General features: G+C 42.1%; 2 protein-coding genes across 5 annotated transcripts in view; one reads left to right on the top strand and one right to left on the bottom strand.

The window, feature by feature from the left end:
• The first annotated feature begins 15 nt into the window (after positions 1–15).
• On the top strand, positions 16–10,317 carry kif28 (kinesin family member 28). Its single transcript, XM_071488077.1, is given in 26 exon segments — positions 16–674; positions 2,051–2,242; positions 2,352–2,402; positions 2,555–2,707; positions 2,801–2,836; positions 3,054–3,173; positions 3,342–3,449; positions 3,758–4,105; positions 4,207–4,274; positions 4,392–4,534; positions 4,618–4,739; positions 4,911–5,001; positions 5,139–5,199; positions 5,449–5,572; positions 5,676–5,811; positions 5,897–6,015; positions 6,223–6,330; positions 6,459–6,551; positions 7,051–7,191; positions 7,301–7,371; positions 7,515–7,649; positions 8,104–8,270; positions 8,457–8,551; positions 8,887–9,016; positions 9,250–9,383; positions 9,849–10,317. Coding segments are annotated over 26 exon segments (3,180 nt in total). The 5' UTR covers positions 16–599; the 3' UTR covers positions 10,008–10,317.
• Positions 10,318–10,427: 110 nt separating this feature from the next.
• Positions 10,428–17,917, bottom strand: part of LOC139627374 (frizzled-3-like) — a 37,333-nt gene continuing 29,843 nt past the window's right edge. For 3 of the 4 annotated variants that reach the window (XM_071488079.1, XM_071488080.1, XM_071488081.1), the window contains exons 8-11: positions 15,000–15,148; positions 14,233–14,347; positions 13,450–13,613; positions 10,428–13,354 (exon numbers count right to left, since the gene is read on the bottom strand). In XM_071488079.1, coding sequence (XP_071344180.1) covers positions 13,132–13,354; positions 13,450–13,613; positions 14,233–14,347; positions 15,000–15,148 — 651 coding nt within the window. In that variant the 3' untranslated portion in view covers positions 10,428–13,131. The remainder of the gene's footprint in view (positions 13,355–13,449; positions 13,614–14,232; positions 14,348–14,999; positions 15,149–17,917) is intronic. The other variant, XM_071488082.1, reaches the window with a different exon arrangement.

Raw genomic sequence — 17,917 nt, 5'->3', positions numbered from 1 at the left:
AAGGCCTTTGATTTTCCTTAACAAACAGGTGAGACTTTACCCTGTTGGTGCCTCACACATCTGACATCCATCAGCTTCCAGTATGAAAAGGAACCTTTTAAATATCAGGTCAATATGAATCATAAACATGTACCTGTCCTGTGTAAGTTTGACTCTCCTGTTCCCCAGGCCACTGTCTCTACTCAATAATTTACAGTGGTAGACAAGGTGAAAGTGAAACCAGCCTACCCTCCACTGCTCCACTTCATTAACAAATCACACATTATAAAAGCATATTATGTCTTCCCATATTGAATTCTGATGATCATTAGATTTCTTAAACTGATCAGCAGTCGTTCTACTAATTAATACTTAATTTTAGTGTGAAACAGTGTCTACTGCACATTGTTTTAGTTTATGCTAAAATGTTTGGAGTCACATTCACATTTCAGCAAGAGAACTAAATGTGTTGCATTTTATTTTTGAGTAAAATCCTGTGAGACGTTTCCCAACAGGCCAGTATCTCCATTGTCAGCGTGTAACTCGATACAGTTTGCTCCCCTGTGCTCTGTGAGGGAGCTGATCACTCAGTCTGCGGGGTTGATACTTGCCTGCTGATAATGAGGGCTAAAGCCTCCGACATGCACAGCAAGGACTGTGTCAAAGTGGCCGTCAGAGTCCGACCGTTCAACAAGGTCAGTGTGCTGTCATTTTTTTCATAGCTTCATTTATTTAAACCTGTCATCCATTTGATATTTTTCAATTTTTTCTTATTTATTTGACTGTTTTCATAATGTACATGTTTTACAGTGTACTTTATTCTTATGGTGTGACATACAGGCATATTACTATATACTGCCACATAGTATTACTGCAGTACATAAACTAGAGCAAATATTACTGCTCTCTTAGAGAGCAGAGGGACGTATGGTGTTGCACTGATCCTCAAGGTCAAATTGTTTCTGCTTTGAAGTCTTTCTTGTTTTTTTTCACCAACTATCCCTGTAATAGAGGCTTGATACTGAAGGATGCTGGTTTTCAGGTAACGTAGCTGAACACTGTGGACATGATGCAGTCAGGCACAAGGAAGCACCAGGAAAATTCCACTTCCAAAAAATCTCATTTATTACCGGGTTCAAGATTCCATGTACAGGCAGCTTGGAGGTTTAGGCCACAACAGTTGGTGCTGGTTTTAATCCAAACAAAACGGACGAAATTAGATTATCTCAAAGTACTAATCTAATAATCTAAAACAACTACTAAACAAATAATATCAGGCATGCTGCATGGATCCAGAGAACAAAAGAAACTCACATTATACTCAGTCAACTGTTGCAGGGAGAGAGCCCAGCGTTCTGCTGCAGGTAGACAAAGGGCTTGCACCTGGGCTCAATCCCCTATATAAGCTCTGTTGAGTGGTTGGCCATGTCTCCTTCCCCCTTCTCCTGAGGCAACTCCTCCTCCCAACCTGCTCTTCACAACAATCCACCACAACTATCCATTTCCTTCAGTCCCGTTGTACCTTAAATCTGTGGTCATAGGAACATCAAGCTGCTTGGAGACGATCTTGTTTCCAAACAGCACAATGAGGACTTTTGTCCAGTTAGAATGACACCGATGATGCTAATTGAAGACAGTCGTCTACTTGAAATATCACCATTTATTTATCACCATTTCAGAGGGGTAGCAGTGATTTTGTCCAGGCCATTTTGGGAGATCTAGAGTAAGCAGGGATTCCACTCTTTTCCCAGCCTCTTTTTTTTTTTGTTCTATGGCAAACTAAAGGCATGCAGGTACGCATGAGAAAATAGCCCTTTTCAGGAAGAATGAAGCATTGTCTCAATGAGGCATAAGGATCCCAGCACTTTTGGCCACATCAGTAGTTGTTTATTGCTCAGTGTTGTTTACAAATCTCTCACCTGTGCTTCTAAAGAAGAGTACATCTCACTCGCCCTTCCTCCCATCCTCATATGTTCCTTGAAATCCAAAAGAAATGTGCTTGTGAAAACTTAAGTGTTTCCACAGCCTTGAATTCTCTGCCGATCTGCCTCCATTTCCTCCCTACATTCAGAGAGAGAGGGATGCAGGCAGCAAGTGTGTCATCTCCATGGTGTCAAGCTCCATCACCATCCAGGACCCACGTGACTCTCAGAACCGGCGCTCATTCTGCTTTGATTACGCCTACTGGTCCCACAGTGGCTTCGCACGGGACCGCAGTGGCCTGATTGTGCCTGAGGAGCCAGGGGGACGATACGCTGACCAGGTCAGCTCCAAGGCAACTGGTAGAGCAGGGAAAAGGACTGGTACAGTCATTAGAAGCAACAAGGTGCACAAATATGTGTTACAGCTCATAAAATGTTTTCTCTCCTCAGGACAGTGTGTTCCAGGACCTGGGAGAAGGAATACTGGAGAATGCACTGCAGGTAACAATCGTTATGTATTTAACTTAAGAGTTTCAATGCCATATATTTATGAAGTCAAGACTGTTCTTGTTCTGTGCTCCTTGGCTTACATAGACATGTTGGAGGTTGTGTTGTCAGTTCTAATAGTAAATATCCTGAAACAATGTCTCCAGGGTTACAATGCCACACTGTTGGCCTACGGGCAGACTGGCTCTGGGAAGAGTTACTCGATGGTGGGCTACGGGCCGAACAAAGGCCTGGTTCCTAAACTCTGTGACCGACTGTTTGAAGCCATTAGAGAAAGCCAGGATACCAGACAGTGTCAGGTAGAGTGTGTGTCACACAGTGTCATGTTTGGTTGTCTAGTGGTTGCTGTTACATTTCTTTTCTACATGTCTTTGCTCTTGATGTCCACACAGGTCTTTTTCAGTATGATGGAAATCTATAATGAGCAGGTAAGCTCAGTAAGCAGTTACTTCAGTATTGTCATTTTCTTTCTTGTCTCTTTCTTATCGTTGGTTTCTTTTTTTTTTTTGTCTTTTCAGTCCAGCTACTGTTAAGCAACATTTTTGTTTATCATCTCTTTCTCTGGATATTACATTACTTAAGACATCACTACTTTAATAGATGACCAGATACTGTAATTTCTGTCTCTCCTCCCTCCTCGTCCAGGTTATTGACCTGTTGTCTCGGGGGTCTCGTACGCCAGGGGGGCTCAGAGTTAGAGAGGAGCAGCAACGAGGTTTCTATGTGGAGGGTCTCCGTACAGTCCCCTGTGACAGTGCACCGCAGGTAGAGAGAGGGATGTGGGAAAGTAAATGCAGAGAGGAAGAGGTTTCCACACACAGAGAGTGAAGGGTAGCTGAATAGAAAACTGTGATTGATCTTTCTACTGAATTTGATTGATTTCTGTATTGCATTTGAAAACATAAAAATTCGATCCTGTGAATGTTTCTGTAGGTGGAGCAGTTGATGGAACAGGGAACCAGGACTCGAACCACGGCTGCCACTCACATGAATGCCAATAGCAGTCGCTCACACATGCTGATTATCCTCCAGCTCAAACAGGTACTGTAGATGCCCCCACTTCTGTGTCAACTTGATCTGTTTAGATAATTTGGAGGTACTGCAAAAACTATGAGAATACAATTTGTTCAGCTTTGTCTGAGCTAAAATCACATTAAACTGAAACCACACTGTTTACTGGCTTTTCTATCCACTCATATCCTTAATTTATATCCATTTGCGTACTTAAACAGTCTTGTGATGTCATTTACATGTGTGCATGTGAATCTCTGTACATTATTATATGTCAGTATACTCTCCTAACATTTCTTCCAACATCTGTTGTTCTAATTACTCTGACTCCCTGCCAGATCTTTTCCAAAGAGAGCATCACAAAGCAGTCCAACATTAATCTAGTGGACCTGGCTGGCAGTGAGCGTCAGCGGTCGTCGGGGTCAGAGGCTGACAGACTCAAAGAGGGCACAGCCATCAACCTGAGCCTCACCACCCTGGGCAATGTCATCAGGTAGATCTGCTGTTTAATCAAGTTTTTTGCGTTATTTAATTTATGCGTGTTTTGCCCATTCTCTCCTCTCATCTCCTGCAGCGCTCTTGCAGATGTGGCGGTGGGGAAGAAGATCGTCCATATTCCTTACAGAGACTCAGTTCTCACCAAGTTGCTGCAGTCTGCACTGGGAGGCAACAGTCGCACTGTTATGGTAACAGCAGCCAGTGATAACATAGCATTTACAGAGAGCTAACCACCTTTGTGGGTTCATCTTGGTTATTTTTAATTTTGTAAAATGAATCCATTTTCAAGATTGCCACACTTAGCCCTGCTGATATCTGCTACGAGGAGTCTCTCTCAACCCTGCGCTATGCTGAGAGGTAAAACAAGCCCTTCATACAGTGTAAGGTATTATTAGTCACTCTTTTCCTCTGTTCCAACTGTCCCCCATTCACACACCTCACACTTTGTCCCCCTTGCCTCCCTGGCTTCTCCAGGGCAAAGCGTATCCAGAACCGTGCAGTGGTGAATGAGAGCCCCACTGAGCGTCTGGTTAAAGAGCTGAAGGCCGAGAACGCCAGACTGCTGCAGCGACTGAGCCGGCTGGGCCAGGAGGGACGCAGAGCAAACGACGAGACCAGTATGAACCAATGTTAGAATAGGACGAAATAGAACTTAACAGGTGAGGGCTGCAGAGGTCAGCATGTATGTTTGTGTGCCTAGAGGAGCTTCGTGAGCTGCTGACCCACAATGAGCTCCAGATCAGAGCCATTCAGACTCTATGGGAACAACATCTGCAAGAGGCGTTGAAGGACTGGGAGCAACAGTATGCTAATATCACACAGGTACACACACACACAGATACACAATCAGAGGTGCACACGCTCAAGCACACAAGCACAGAACATACAGTGAATTCACTTGGTGAAGGTTTAGTGTATAAACACATCTTTGCGCATCCACCATGTGGATATTTTGCCATTCACAAGGTCTCTCCGTCTCTGCCTCACTGCCAGGAGAGGAGGATGATGCAGATGCATCCCTACATCCTGAACATCAATGAGGACGCTCAGCTGTCAGGGGTGGTCAAGCTTTTCATCCAGGAGGGTGAGTCTGTGTGTATCTCTCTCTTGTTCAGTTTATCTTTTAGAGTGAGGTATTTGGAGCAGAGTACTGCTTCTCTTAGTGTGTTGGATAAACTTTAGTCATAGTTTTAGTGTCATTATTGCTGTTTTGTGTTCCAGGTGAATGGGACATCGGACTGTGTGACTCCTCTCCAAGGTCCATCTCTATCAAGGGCCTAGGGTGAGTTTTCATCTTATCAAGATCACATATGATACAACATCACAAACTCAGTGCAAGTAAAGTGAGATTACGGACATGAATCTGTCTATACATGATGTGAATGATGTATTTGACTGACAGTCTCTTCCGTGCGTTCAGCTTCATCCCACCCTGTGCATGCTGGGATAGGCTGCAGGCTCTGTGACCCTTTTGGAGAGTAAGAGTTAGTGTGGAAGCTTAGTAATGTGTGTTTGTGTGTGTATATGTTAGGATCCAGGAGCGTCATGCTGTGTTCAGGAATGAACAGCGCCGGGTAACACTGACCCCACAGCCAGGGTCAAAGGTCATCGTCAATGGCCATGCTGTTTCCCAGACAACTGAGCTGCAGCACCTGGTGCGTTTCAACACAAACACAAACTTAATGATATGACTGTGTGTGTGACGTGCTGTTAAAGTGCACACACAACATTTTTTTGTCTCTCTTTGCCTCCCTCTAGGACCGTCTCATCCTTGGTTCCAACTGTACCTACCTGTTCATCGGTTATCCGTCTGAGAGGGGCGGGGATGACTGGAGCCGCTACGACTACGACTACTTCCAGTCTGAACTGGCTGCTGCTGAGGGCATCCACCTGGGTGAGTGGGAGGACTGATAGTTGGAAGTAGAGGAAGAATGTTTTTGAGAAAACGTGTTAGATTTTTTTCACGTGTCTGTTTTCAGGTGAGTCCAGCGCTGTGTCCAGTCAGACAGACCCCAGTCTGCTGGCCGTTTTCTACGATTACATCAAACTGATGCCCATGGTGGCTGAAGCCAACCAGATGAGCCAGGAGCTGAACAAGGTGACACTCAGCCACCTTCACTCACACTGGCTTTCTTTGTTAAATGTTTATTTCTCTGTTTCTTTTTTGTGAAACTTGAGGAAGCTGATTATTTGTCTAGTTAGTATGTTCATTAATACATATTTTGTTTTATATAGTCTCATCTGATCATAGTCATTTCTTAAAAATGAATGATCATCTGTTCTTTACTGTTTGCCATCTTTGTAGAGGGTGGAGTTTAAGTTGGAGATCAAGAATTTGGCGCTGTCGGACTCAAAAGGTCACGATCTGGAGAAAGAGATTGTCGTCAGAGTCACCTCAGTAGGAAGAAAACAGGTTGGTCTCTAGTTCTCTTTCTCTCTGACTTTCATTTGCTTTTTTATAATTCCTATTTCAATTTTGGTTTGTGTTTGGCCTTAAATTTCAGTTTCTTTGTCTAAACTACTGTCATGCTCCCTCCCCAGGTATGGATGTGGTCCAAGGCCAAGTTTGTGAACCGTAAATTCCTGATGGAAGAAGTCTACCAGCAGCACCAGGCTGAGCAGAATGCAGACAGTGTGGGTAAACTGAATGAATGTTGCTTATGTTTTGGGGTTTTTTTTAATATAATGCAAAAAATTACAAATCAGCAGAAATGCATAATTTCTTTCTCTTTCTGCTGTCCCTTCTCATGTGTTGTGGGAATCAGAAAGCCCAAAATTTTTCAGCATGGACTAAAAGCAGAACAGACTTGGTTCAGAAAACTGAACAGAAATCTGCAATCATCTCAGAAAATGACAAAACCTGCTACGTAATTATTTTTTTATTAGCTCTAATGCTTTAAATTCAGTAAAATGTGACTACGAAACAGAAGACAGGGGCAGTAGAGGAGACTCACACAGTGTTATCTCACATCGCTTTGTGTTTAATGTTGAAGTCATTCTCCACATGGGAGTTATTATAGCTGGATGGAATGGGAGTCTGACATAAAAGATGGACAAGCTGGACTGCTAAATAGCTAGCTTTAAGCATTAACTCTATTTTTATTCTCAATCTATCTTCGGTTTCGGCCATCAGAGAGTGCAGGGGGTCTCTACGGTGGCGTTACCCAGAGATAAAGACCCGTTCTGGGATCCAGTGGAGCCTCTGCTCCTGGGCACCGCTCACCTCTGGCTTCAGTCTTTGGCCTTCCGCATCCCTCTGGAAGAGCAACTGGAGGTACAACCACAGAAGATACTGGACTCATACACACACATCCCCATCTGACAGTGTTGTCAGGAGGTAGATAAGTATTGAGTGATGACGGGCTAATACTCTCTGTCTGCAGGTGTTGGGATCAGAGGGCACAGAGGAGGGCATTCTGCAAGCACAGCTGGTTCCCTGCAACTCCACCGGACTGTATGTCACACACACACAAACACACACACACACACACACACACACACACACACACACACACACACACACACACACACACACACACACACACACACATTGTAAGCAGTCAAAATAATAAGTTAATAATCTTTCTTACTTTCCAGACCACTTGGTGAAGATGACATCCTGATTGACCCATCTGAGTTACTGGGTCGACGACTGGACTTCCAGCTGGTCCTGGAACAGTGTTGTGGCCTGCGCTGGATCAAAGAGGCCCGAAATAGAGGGGTTCAGTTCGGGTGAGGCAAACAGGGTGACGTACAGAGCCGTGCAGGGCACTGAAGGGAATTTGAAGTGCGGGGAGAATGCTGAGAATTTCTACGATAAATTATAGCCCAGGAACTGGAGGTCAAGATGGGGCGCAGCAGAACATGTGAGGAGAACATTCATGGTCATTAATGAATTTTAGCATTTGTGGAATGAAGACATCACTTAGTCTGTGGTTACATGAAGAGCCTCGTGAGTAACATACATTTGTTTTTTTTTGGTCAAGGTGAAAATTTTAGGTGATTTGATTTTGAACGAGATAATTGTTATTGTGATATTTGTGTTTGGCCCAGGCATGTTTTCAGTGGTGAGTGAAGTGTCATGATAGACAGGAAATCTGGCTGTCCTCTGGATTCATGTGGCCAGATCTGAGATGCTGCACTTTGTTCTCCTTTGTTCCTGTTTCCTCTTCCTCCGCTCTCTTAGTTTCAGGTTATTTGACTGCAGCCAGCCTCTCTACACTCCAGCTGTGTGGCACAACTTCAACCCTCTGTTGGATCACAGAGTCCACTTTGCATCCCTTCACACCTCCCAGCGTCTGCTGGCCTACCTGCAGAGCAGCGCTGTGGTGCTGGAGCTCTGGGGTCTTCAAGGTGAGAATGAAGAAGGACAATTGGATGATTGACTCAGATAACACCATCATCTCAATACCTTCCTCCTCAACTTTTGACACTTATGTTATTGCTTTGTTCGAGTCATTACTATAAATGCACAACACAAAATAGTAACAGTCAAAAGTATCATTTAAGCTGCTGATGGGTGTAGGTTTTCTGTCTCAGACGGTTGCACCGACTTGGCATCATGTCTGGAGGGAGTGAGGATGACTACAGAGGGTGTGTTTCTCATCGACGAGGAAGGCCCAACCAACACTGCAGTGAGTTTGATGTTGAGTCTGTATCCCTGCCTCTCGAGTGATCTGTCACTTTGAGAGAGATACATTTATGGAAGGGAGACATGTGCATTTCAATATATTATGAATTTACCTAAATGTGAGATAAGCTGTGTGACAGTGGAATTGTTAAATCGTAAATCATAGGAAAGACTTCAGTAATTGTGATATTCATTTTTTCATAGTTCTTATCCTGTAGGATAGAAAGGGAAAGTACGGACAACTTCATTGCACAGGCACAGTGGCATATTTTATTCAAAAAGGTACAATTTTGAAACATGGTGCTTATAAAAATGTGTGTGTTTGTGTGTGTGTTGCAGTCTGCACACTCTGCAGAGCTCTGTTCTGTGAGAGCACTTCAACAGGACGTGGAAGAACTAAAAAGTGTTAATGCTTCTTTGAGGAAAGAAAATCATAGTTTGAGAGAACAACTCAACACAGCCAGGAACGGTAACTAACACACTCGCGTGCACATGCACACACACACACACACACACACACACACACACACACACACACACACACAGACACCAAAAGCTGGGGTCAGGTTGTTGTCATTAAATAAAAATTGTTACACACCAAAATATCCCCATTCATAAAATAAAAATAAAATAAAAATAAAAAAAGTATTAATTGATTTATTTCTTCTAGCTCACAAACACCTTTCTCCCTTCTTGTTTCAGGTGGGGAGAGTGCCCGTGGTCGCTCGGTGCGTCCCAGCTGTGATGCAGAGTTTGCTCGTGCTCTCAAGGTTTTCTACCACAGTATGACCTCAGTCAGGGGTCAGCTGCAGCGCCTGCGCAGACACAGGCCTAGTGTATGTATCCATGTCTGTCTGCAGCATTAGTATGAGTGATTAAGTACTATAACTACTCTAAGTAATATTATTTTTATTCATACAAAACCCTTGACAACTGGTAATCAACGGGGGATCTATGGAGAACAATACACAGTGAATACAAAGACATTTCATGTCAGGGAATTTCAGAAATGGTGCACAAGAGGTAATTTTTGATACAATGTACAATATACAATCTATATGTTGTCTTCAGCTGATTTTCAGTGAACCACCTGTTAGGTCAGGGAATTTACATCATGGCTGTCAGGCGATGAGACTCCTAATGTTTTTGTAATGTTAAATATTTTAGTTTAGGAGAATGAAAGGTGTACTGCTAGTATTAAGCCCTGGAACATAGAGTTGTGTATAATCAAGGTGTGGAATACTTTGTGCATGTTTTGCAATGTTAATAAACCTGTATGTATTTCTGTGTGTGTTTTCCAGGAGGAGTCTGACCTGCTGGGGCTCAGACTGTTTATAGATGAGCAGAGTCGTCTGCTGAGAGACTTCTCAGAGCAGCTGGAGCAGAGTGTCTCCACACTCAAACAAGATGTAGCTGCCATTGTCCGCCGGAAACGAGAACGATCAGGAGTCTGGTCTTGACTGAAGAAATGATTACTGATTTAAACACTGTTTTAAAAAGGTGAATATCTCTAGACATTCTTTGTTTTACAACAATGTGGAGATTTCTAATGTGAAGTGTGTGTAGGATGGAGGGACTGCCATTTATAAGCAGCCGTTTCCACAGAGTTCATTTTAAAACCACATTATGCCACTGGTGAAACCTGCTTAAGAAATGTGATCACTGAACTAATCTTGTTATTTTATGTTGTTGATATTTCCAAGATACTAAAATAAGTTTATAGATGAAGATTTGTCACTTTATTCTTTAAAATCAAGGGTATTCAGATGTCTTAACCACTCAACCATAACCAGACGTGGTAGCAAGATTAGTCCTCAAGAATAAATATGCAACACTAGCATTAACAAAATAACAAATCAACACAATAAAACCAAAAGCACTGAAGTCTATAAAACGTTTATTACACTGCATGTAAAAGAAGTAATTACAGTCCCAAACTGCAAATAAATTAAAAGGCAAATACAACTCAAGTTTCAGAATTCCCAGTATTATTATACTTTTGAACCATCATTGATAATGTGTCATATTTTCAAGCTGCTGCGGTTCACTCTGAAGCACAGTATGATTAATGACAGCATGGCATCAGAACTCAAGAAGGCTCTTATTCCTCTTCTGGTGGTGGGGGGGGCTGATAAAAGGAATGAGACATTTCACATGCGAGGAGGGGAGCTATCCTCTTCCATTGTGTTGATTTTAAAGATGAAATATTTACCACAGCACCTCTCATTGTAATGTCCAATTCCGAGGTAAAAGCACAATGGTTAATGCTTGTAAGCAGTCACGACTTCCAACAGTACAGACAGTTGCTGTAGGTCCAAAAAAAGATAAGTGTGGGCACATTTACAGGAGGAGAGGCAGAAGGCAGATGTGAGGCAGATTAGTCATCACATAGGACAGAAAATCTATGTACAACAGATACACAGGCCGACACGTTGAGAGTAGGCAGTTGGTCGTAAAAAACTGAAAACAGGTGCAGAGAGACAAACACAAGGCAATAGACAAGAGCAGGGAGGCAGCAGTGAAAAGGCCAGAGAGTCAGCTAGGTACATTTGAACTGAAGAGGTAGAATGGAAAAACACAAAGCCAACTGCGGGGCGGACAGACAGATAGCTACAGATATCCTACTGAGGTGTGTGTGTATGTGTGTGTTAGTGATAAAGGCAGAATGCACGAGTCAGTTAGTCTGTTTGGTTTGTGTTAAATTTTACAGTAGCTCAGATTCTTTAAAAATAAGCACCATTTTTACTGAACTAATATTATGTAATGAGCTTAGGACTATTTTCAAAAAGCACCCAGATAGAGTGTGTGTGTGTATTTGTGTTTGTGTGTGTAAGTGCGCTTGTGTGTCTGTGTGTGCGCAGGTACAGAGAAGGCTGAAGGTAGAGGTGAGGTAGGTTAATTGGATCTTGAGGGATTGGAGAACAAACCACAAACGATAGAAAAACAGTGACAATAAAGACTACCTGTAACATTTACTCAACAAGTGTAAAATAAATGTCGACATATAAAGCGTGATGATCGAATGTTTCTTTTTCTACATTTTGACTGCCAATCCTCTGTACGGCTTTGGACAAGTTTGAGTTTAAGCACACATGATCACAGAGTATGTATAGTAGCAGTATAGGTACATATCAAGTACACCGGCAAAAATGACATAAGAAAAAAAAAAACACTTCCTCCCAAAAAACAACCTTCCAGTCATGTGGACGTGACGGATTTCAGAATAAAAATGTTATCTATTTCCACTTTTTAATTACACTCCAGTTTATGCAGCCACAAGACTTGAATGCAATTATGGACGTATACCTGAATTTTGAGTTACAATACTCTGGTTGTCAGCCAACTTGCGACAGTTCTCTTATTCTAAGGATAGCGAGTGTTGCATGTTGTACAGATTGTGAAGCCATTTCAGATGTCGACACGACTCTCATTCTGCTTATTCTTAGGATTTTGTTACAGAGAATGATTGGTTGACATCTAACTGAACAAGCACTGATTAAGTAAACTATCATCTTGCTTGTTTTCAAAGCTGCCTTTTCTTTCTTTGTCAAGTTAATGCCTCTTTTCAGAAGGGTAGGTACTGAAACTGTTTTGGGGCTGAGCTGGAATGACCTCTATGCATGTAAATAAGTGCACAAGCATTATTACAGTTAATTCCACACAGCCACGTCCATATTATATCACCCTCTTTCTGACTCTGAAAGCAACCCTTTTACATGCTGGGTTCAGTTCCCTCCATCATGTTTTCTCTATTTACCAGAAGGGTGAATTGAAGTTTAAAATATACATGACCACTTGTGTCTCTATTTCTTACTCCCACACACTCTTTCTCTCTCTCTCACCCACTCTCTCTTTCTCGCTCTTACACACACACACACACACACACACACACACACACACAGAGTGAAGCTTTCAGCAGCAGACAGATGATTTTCACAGTATAAAAATATTTCACTAAACCACAGAGAGGTCCACATTGTCACATTAGGCCCATATTTGTCAGTCTCTAAAGCCACAGAAAGACAAACATCATTCATTACAAGCTGCAGTCTAAGACAGAATAATTAGATCAGACTGAAATAAGTCAAAAGCGAGAGGACAAACCATTTCAGATTGTTATAAAAGCAGTACTCAGCACTGTTCACATATTTAACAATATTCATGTAGCTTCTGCAAAATGATGAAGGATCATTATTTAGAAATAATGCCACCATAATATGGGTTATGATGCTCTCAAAACTGGTGTCCAACCTCCAAATCCAGGATCTGCTGAATTATCCACAGTTCACCTGCAGGAAACTGTAACCATTCTTATTCGCGAGATACATCAACCTTGCTTTCCGCATCGTCAGTTTTTGTCTGGTTGGTAGCTGTGTTAACCAGTAGCCACAGAGCTAACAACTGACCAGTGAGGAACTAACACCAAATGTCACCACCAAAGCACTCACTGGTACATTCTCCATCTTCATGGAGGGAAACACTTACACACTAAACAGACAAGTGTGTATCTGCAGTGAGCAATCCTCCCTTAAATGGCATCGACAACATCATGACAGTAATTTCCTGTAAAAATGGAGACTTTTCTCAGGCACTTGTGCCGTCATTCTCAGCAACTTGGCTGTCACATGCTGTGGTTCCGTGGGTGATGAGAGTAGGTGAGGCCTCAGATACGTCTCGCTGGCTGCTGTTCCTCGAGTGGCTCTCTATCTGATGGAGGCTGCTGTGAGTGGAGAGCGGGTGGTCAAGACGTGGCATGCTGCCATGGAAACTGCGCTCCTCAGTACCTCTGTAAACCATAGTATCGCTCCTGAGCAAGGGGTAAAGAGCAGAAAGACCATATTTCATCTGATTTACACCATCTGACAGACAGACAAACAGAGCTTCACAGATTTCCTGTTCTACCTGTCGTCTCGAGTGCAGCGCAGGCTGCCATGGTAGCTGGCCTTGCTGTGGACGCTGCTGGCTTTGCTCCTGGTGGAGGCAGGATGCCCATGATGAGTTCTGACTGGTTCGTCAAGGTCATCTAGGACAGCCAAGTGGGTGGAAGAGGCGTGGGTGGAGGTGCCCTATAGACAGATAGGAGAGGGCAGCTAGATGTAATTTTAAAGTTATGAGCGTGCAGTGAGATATAAGATATTCCATGGTGCAAAGTAAGTCTGCTTCAATCATAATCTAAAGCTTTTTCCTGTTAAAAGGTGTTGAGGCTTGCCTGATGATTTAATGTGTTTGATGTTGTGAGGCAATAGAAAATACTGCCTCCAGCTAGTTCTGTTACCTGACACAGGCTGTTTTGTTGCATGAAACTTTGGACCCTAGTTGGGTTTGAATTTTGTTTGTTTCAAATATAATTTATTAAGATCTTTGTTTCTTTCTACTTCCTTCCTTCGACTGTGCCAATAATTGGCATCCATGCATGTCCTGTGTTGCAGGGAGCTGGTGGACAGTAATCAATGAAATAAAGCAAGAATATAGCTTCTGGTCTCAAATTTGATGAAAGTGAAGATAACATTCAGTCCAAACAGGATTCACATAAGTCTCACCTTGTTTTTGAATAGCACCACTACGACTGCTCGTGGAGCCACAGCCAATAGTGTTACAAGAACTTCAACTATTGCTGATTTTGTTGCTTCTACAACTAATAATACAATAATTTCTTGTGATACTGCTGTATCACTGCAGTCCTACCTGAGTGGATGTTCCTCTGGACTTCCTAATAATGGGGGTGTTGGGTTCACGCAGCAGAGACTGGGCAAAGTCTGGCTGCTCCTGCAGCACCTGGCGAGACTCATTCACTCCACTGCTGCAGAGAGAGAGAGGGCAGGAGTAGCAGATTAAAGGGGGAGAGACAAGGGGAAGTTGCAGGGGAAATGTGCAACAAGGGGCAGATCCAGGTAGATTAGATAGAGTTTAAAGGGGGGGATAGGAGGCACAGACATGGATGAAAGCAGTGGGACAGGAAAGAGAAAACAAGGAGAGGAGACAGCAGGGAGAGAGGGGGAAAGGTGCAGAGTGGAGGGTTGGATGAGAAGAGGGACAGAGTAATGCAAGGAGTGCAAATAGAAAGTAAAGATGAGGAGGTGAGGCAGACACAGAGGAGAGGTAGAGAGGAGAAACCGTGGAACAGGAAGAGAGGGTTAATGTGCTGTTATTGAAGGTGAGGGGACACAGGTGCACAGCATACGTGTCACCGTAGAAACAGACACTACAAGTAAACATGTGTGTGTTTCTCAGCAGATATTATATATTAGCATTTACTATGAAAAGTGATGTGCTACTGGTTTATCTGTCTGAGGCTGTAGCTTCACATGGAAAATAAAAACTTCTATATCTCTCAATTCTATAATTCAAATACATTTCTGGCCTAATAAGCATTCAGTTTGAATGAAAATCATACAAGGGAGGGCAAAAACAAGGCTAAAAACAAACAAATAATTTTCAGCCTCTCATCTTACTCTTTGCGTCTGCGTCCATGCAGGAAGCTGGCCCATTCAAAACAGGTCTTCTTACTGCCCACCCAGAAAACAGAGGGAATCCCCACCACCAGCATCATCAGGTATTTAATTAGGAACAAAACCATAACTGGTCGACTGGTCTTCTCCACCTAAAGAGAACAGAAATGTCAAATATTAACTCCACAGTCATCCAATAAAGACAACCGATGGTGTTGAAAAGAGGAAGAGAAAAGCTTTTATTATTTTGGAAATCGACCAGCATTTAAGCTTAAAATACAATTGAATATTTCCTCAACAGTAACACTGTGATGAAATACTAAAAGCTTAGGGTGCTACTCAAACTACTTGATCAATAAGGGGGCCAAAAGTATCCTGCAATGACAAGTGTTTATCATCCAGTCTGTCATTATGAATAATGAAAAAGGGAAAGTAAACAAAACAGTTGCAGTTAAGATGTACAGCAACAGCGTTCTCCTCAGTTGTTCTTGAACTTGGATGCAGGATATAATATCTTACAGCAGAGGGCAGGATTTTACAGCAGTTGTGTGGCTTAAGTGGGACCTTCGTACATACTTACTTTAGCTGGTTTAAAGAAACACTAATTCTATAGAATCTAAATTCATACATTTTCTGCTAACTCACTGTTGATGTTTTAAAACATCAGCTAGAACTAAGAGTTTCAAAACATAAATGGAGAGAAACTTGAGAGAGTTAACAGAGACAACCAAATGGCAGATTTGTTTATATACATGCACAACTTTGAGTGACATTTAAAAATTTTTCCTACCGTCCCATTAAAATTGGGTTTAAATGGTGGTAAAGATGCTATTTACAAAGTAATTTAGTGTTCACACTATCTCCTTTGGCGACTCCTAGCGGAGGAGGACTTTTACAAAGCTTAGATGTTTCATGATTTTGAAAGAGCCAGGGACCAGGAGAGTTGGTATTTATTAATTAGCTTTAGTCTGTCTCACCCTGGCTTAAATTTCTCAGATTTAGATCCTGCGATAAAACAAGCAGCCCTGTAGTAAATTACCACCCATGCTCACAAACACAAAAATAAAGTCAATAGAAACTCAACAATGCCTAAAGAATCAACTGTTATCCAAAAACAAGCAATTGTACCCTCTTAGGCACATGTTAACATTTGTACGCAACCCAGGCGATCAAATAACACAGCAATATTGAAATTCCAGAGTTACAATAGGACGTAAAGGGGGTCTGTTTCACACACACACACACACACACACACACACTGACACATAAACAAGTAATATAAGCACTTGCAACTGCCTCCACCCCTTTCCAATATAGTTTGTCAGTCACAAATTAGCTGACACTTCTTTTGTCAAATCCCTGTAACAGCTCTAAGGTTTACTATTTATGAAAAATGGAAACATGAACAAATGCTTTGGTCCAAGTTTTCCCATTTCCCGTGACACTGATGAAAAGCTTTCACTGCCTTGTGTGTATACTTGTTACAGGGACAGTTTGTGTCTGCACTGTGCACTTTCATTTGGCTATTAATGTATCACCAGATGGTATAAAACATCTCACTCCCACCACTCTTCAAAACTGCTACAAAGACGTTATAGACTACAGGCAGCAGAGCATGACTGAGCAAGCCCTGAAGCCCTGAGAGAGATACACAGAGTGAGCAAGTAGAGGAGTAGAGGGGGAGACTGAGTACAAGAAGTGTGTGAGAACCAGCTGAGAGAGTGAAAGAAAAAGAGACAAAGAAAAAGAGGAAAACAGAGATGGCAGTTTTATGTGGATTTGGTCTTGAGAGCTGTATTAGCTGAGTTAATGATGTATACTGCCCTCTGCTCCCTCCCCTCCAGGAATACCTACTCTCTCAGGCACACCATGTGTGTCTTACTCACTCACTCAAACACACACAGTATTTGCTCATTATTTCAACTTATTACAACTTGGCTCTTGTTTTTGTACTTTTGCCCAGTATTAGAATAGAATAAAAAAGACAGCTTTATTATCATTATATGTTAGATATAATGAGGTTGCAGGTGCTACTCCGTTTGTGTTTTAAAAACAGATAAACATGACAACCAATATGAACATGATACACGCAACCAGATAAAACAATACATTTCTACTGGTAATAATAACACTGTACTCAAATATATTTTTGAGAACTGAAAGACAGGAAATCAAAGTGCGACAACAGTCAGACAGTAATAGAGGCCATAAACAAAAGTAGGAAAACTTATTTGAAAGAGGAAACTAAGGCCAAACAGTAAAATTATTACCCCACCTGTCTATTGAATAGAACACCGTTGTCATAACTGAGTGAGACTGTGGTCAAAAGTGTGAAAATAAGGCTCAAGTTGTGAAAAAGTGGAATTAACTTTTAAAGATTTGGTGTCCATTCTTGAATATACATGTATCTGTACCAGGTCCCTTTACTGGAGACACATCTTGTTTAGTCATTGGTCCTGCTATGCACACTACTCTTACACACCAATAAACATATCCCAGTGGCTTAATGAAGGATGAAAAATACTGTAACCTCCACAGTAGGCAACTGAATACTTCACACCGGCTAACTTTGACAGTGTGACAACACACACTGAGTGTGTGAGTGAGATACAGAGAACTGTGATAGGAATACAGCTGCAAATCCTGCTAAGAGTGTGTCTGAGTATGTGTTTTCAGTGTCCAGCTGAGACATAACCTGAGTAGTCACATTTACAGGATAATCTAAGTACAACTGATCACAACTTTGAACGTTATTTATATTGTGTGTCAACATGCAGAGAATCTGCTGGTGTCTCTTCTAACTCGTATGTCTTGCTTTAGACCTGTCCCTGGCAAGCTCTCTTCCACAAAAACAGCTTTATAAATGACATACTTCCATATTAACCACTGAAGGCATACTTTATCTTGCAAGATAAAGGATT

The sequence above is a fragment of the Trachinotus anak genome, unplaced genomic scaffold (genome assembly GCF_046630095.1).
Source record: "Trachinotus anak isolate AG129_WGS33_773 ecotype Australia unplaced genomic scaffold, CSIRO_AGI_Tana_v1 ptg000011l, whole genome shotgun sequence".
Lineage (NCBI taxonomy): Eukaryota > Metazoa > Chordata > Actinopteri > Carangiformes > Carangidae > Trachinotus > Trachinotus anak.
Note: the sequence above shows the minus strand (reverse complement) of the source record. Positions and strands in the feature narration are given on the sequence as shown.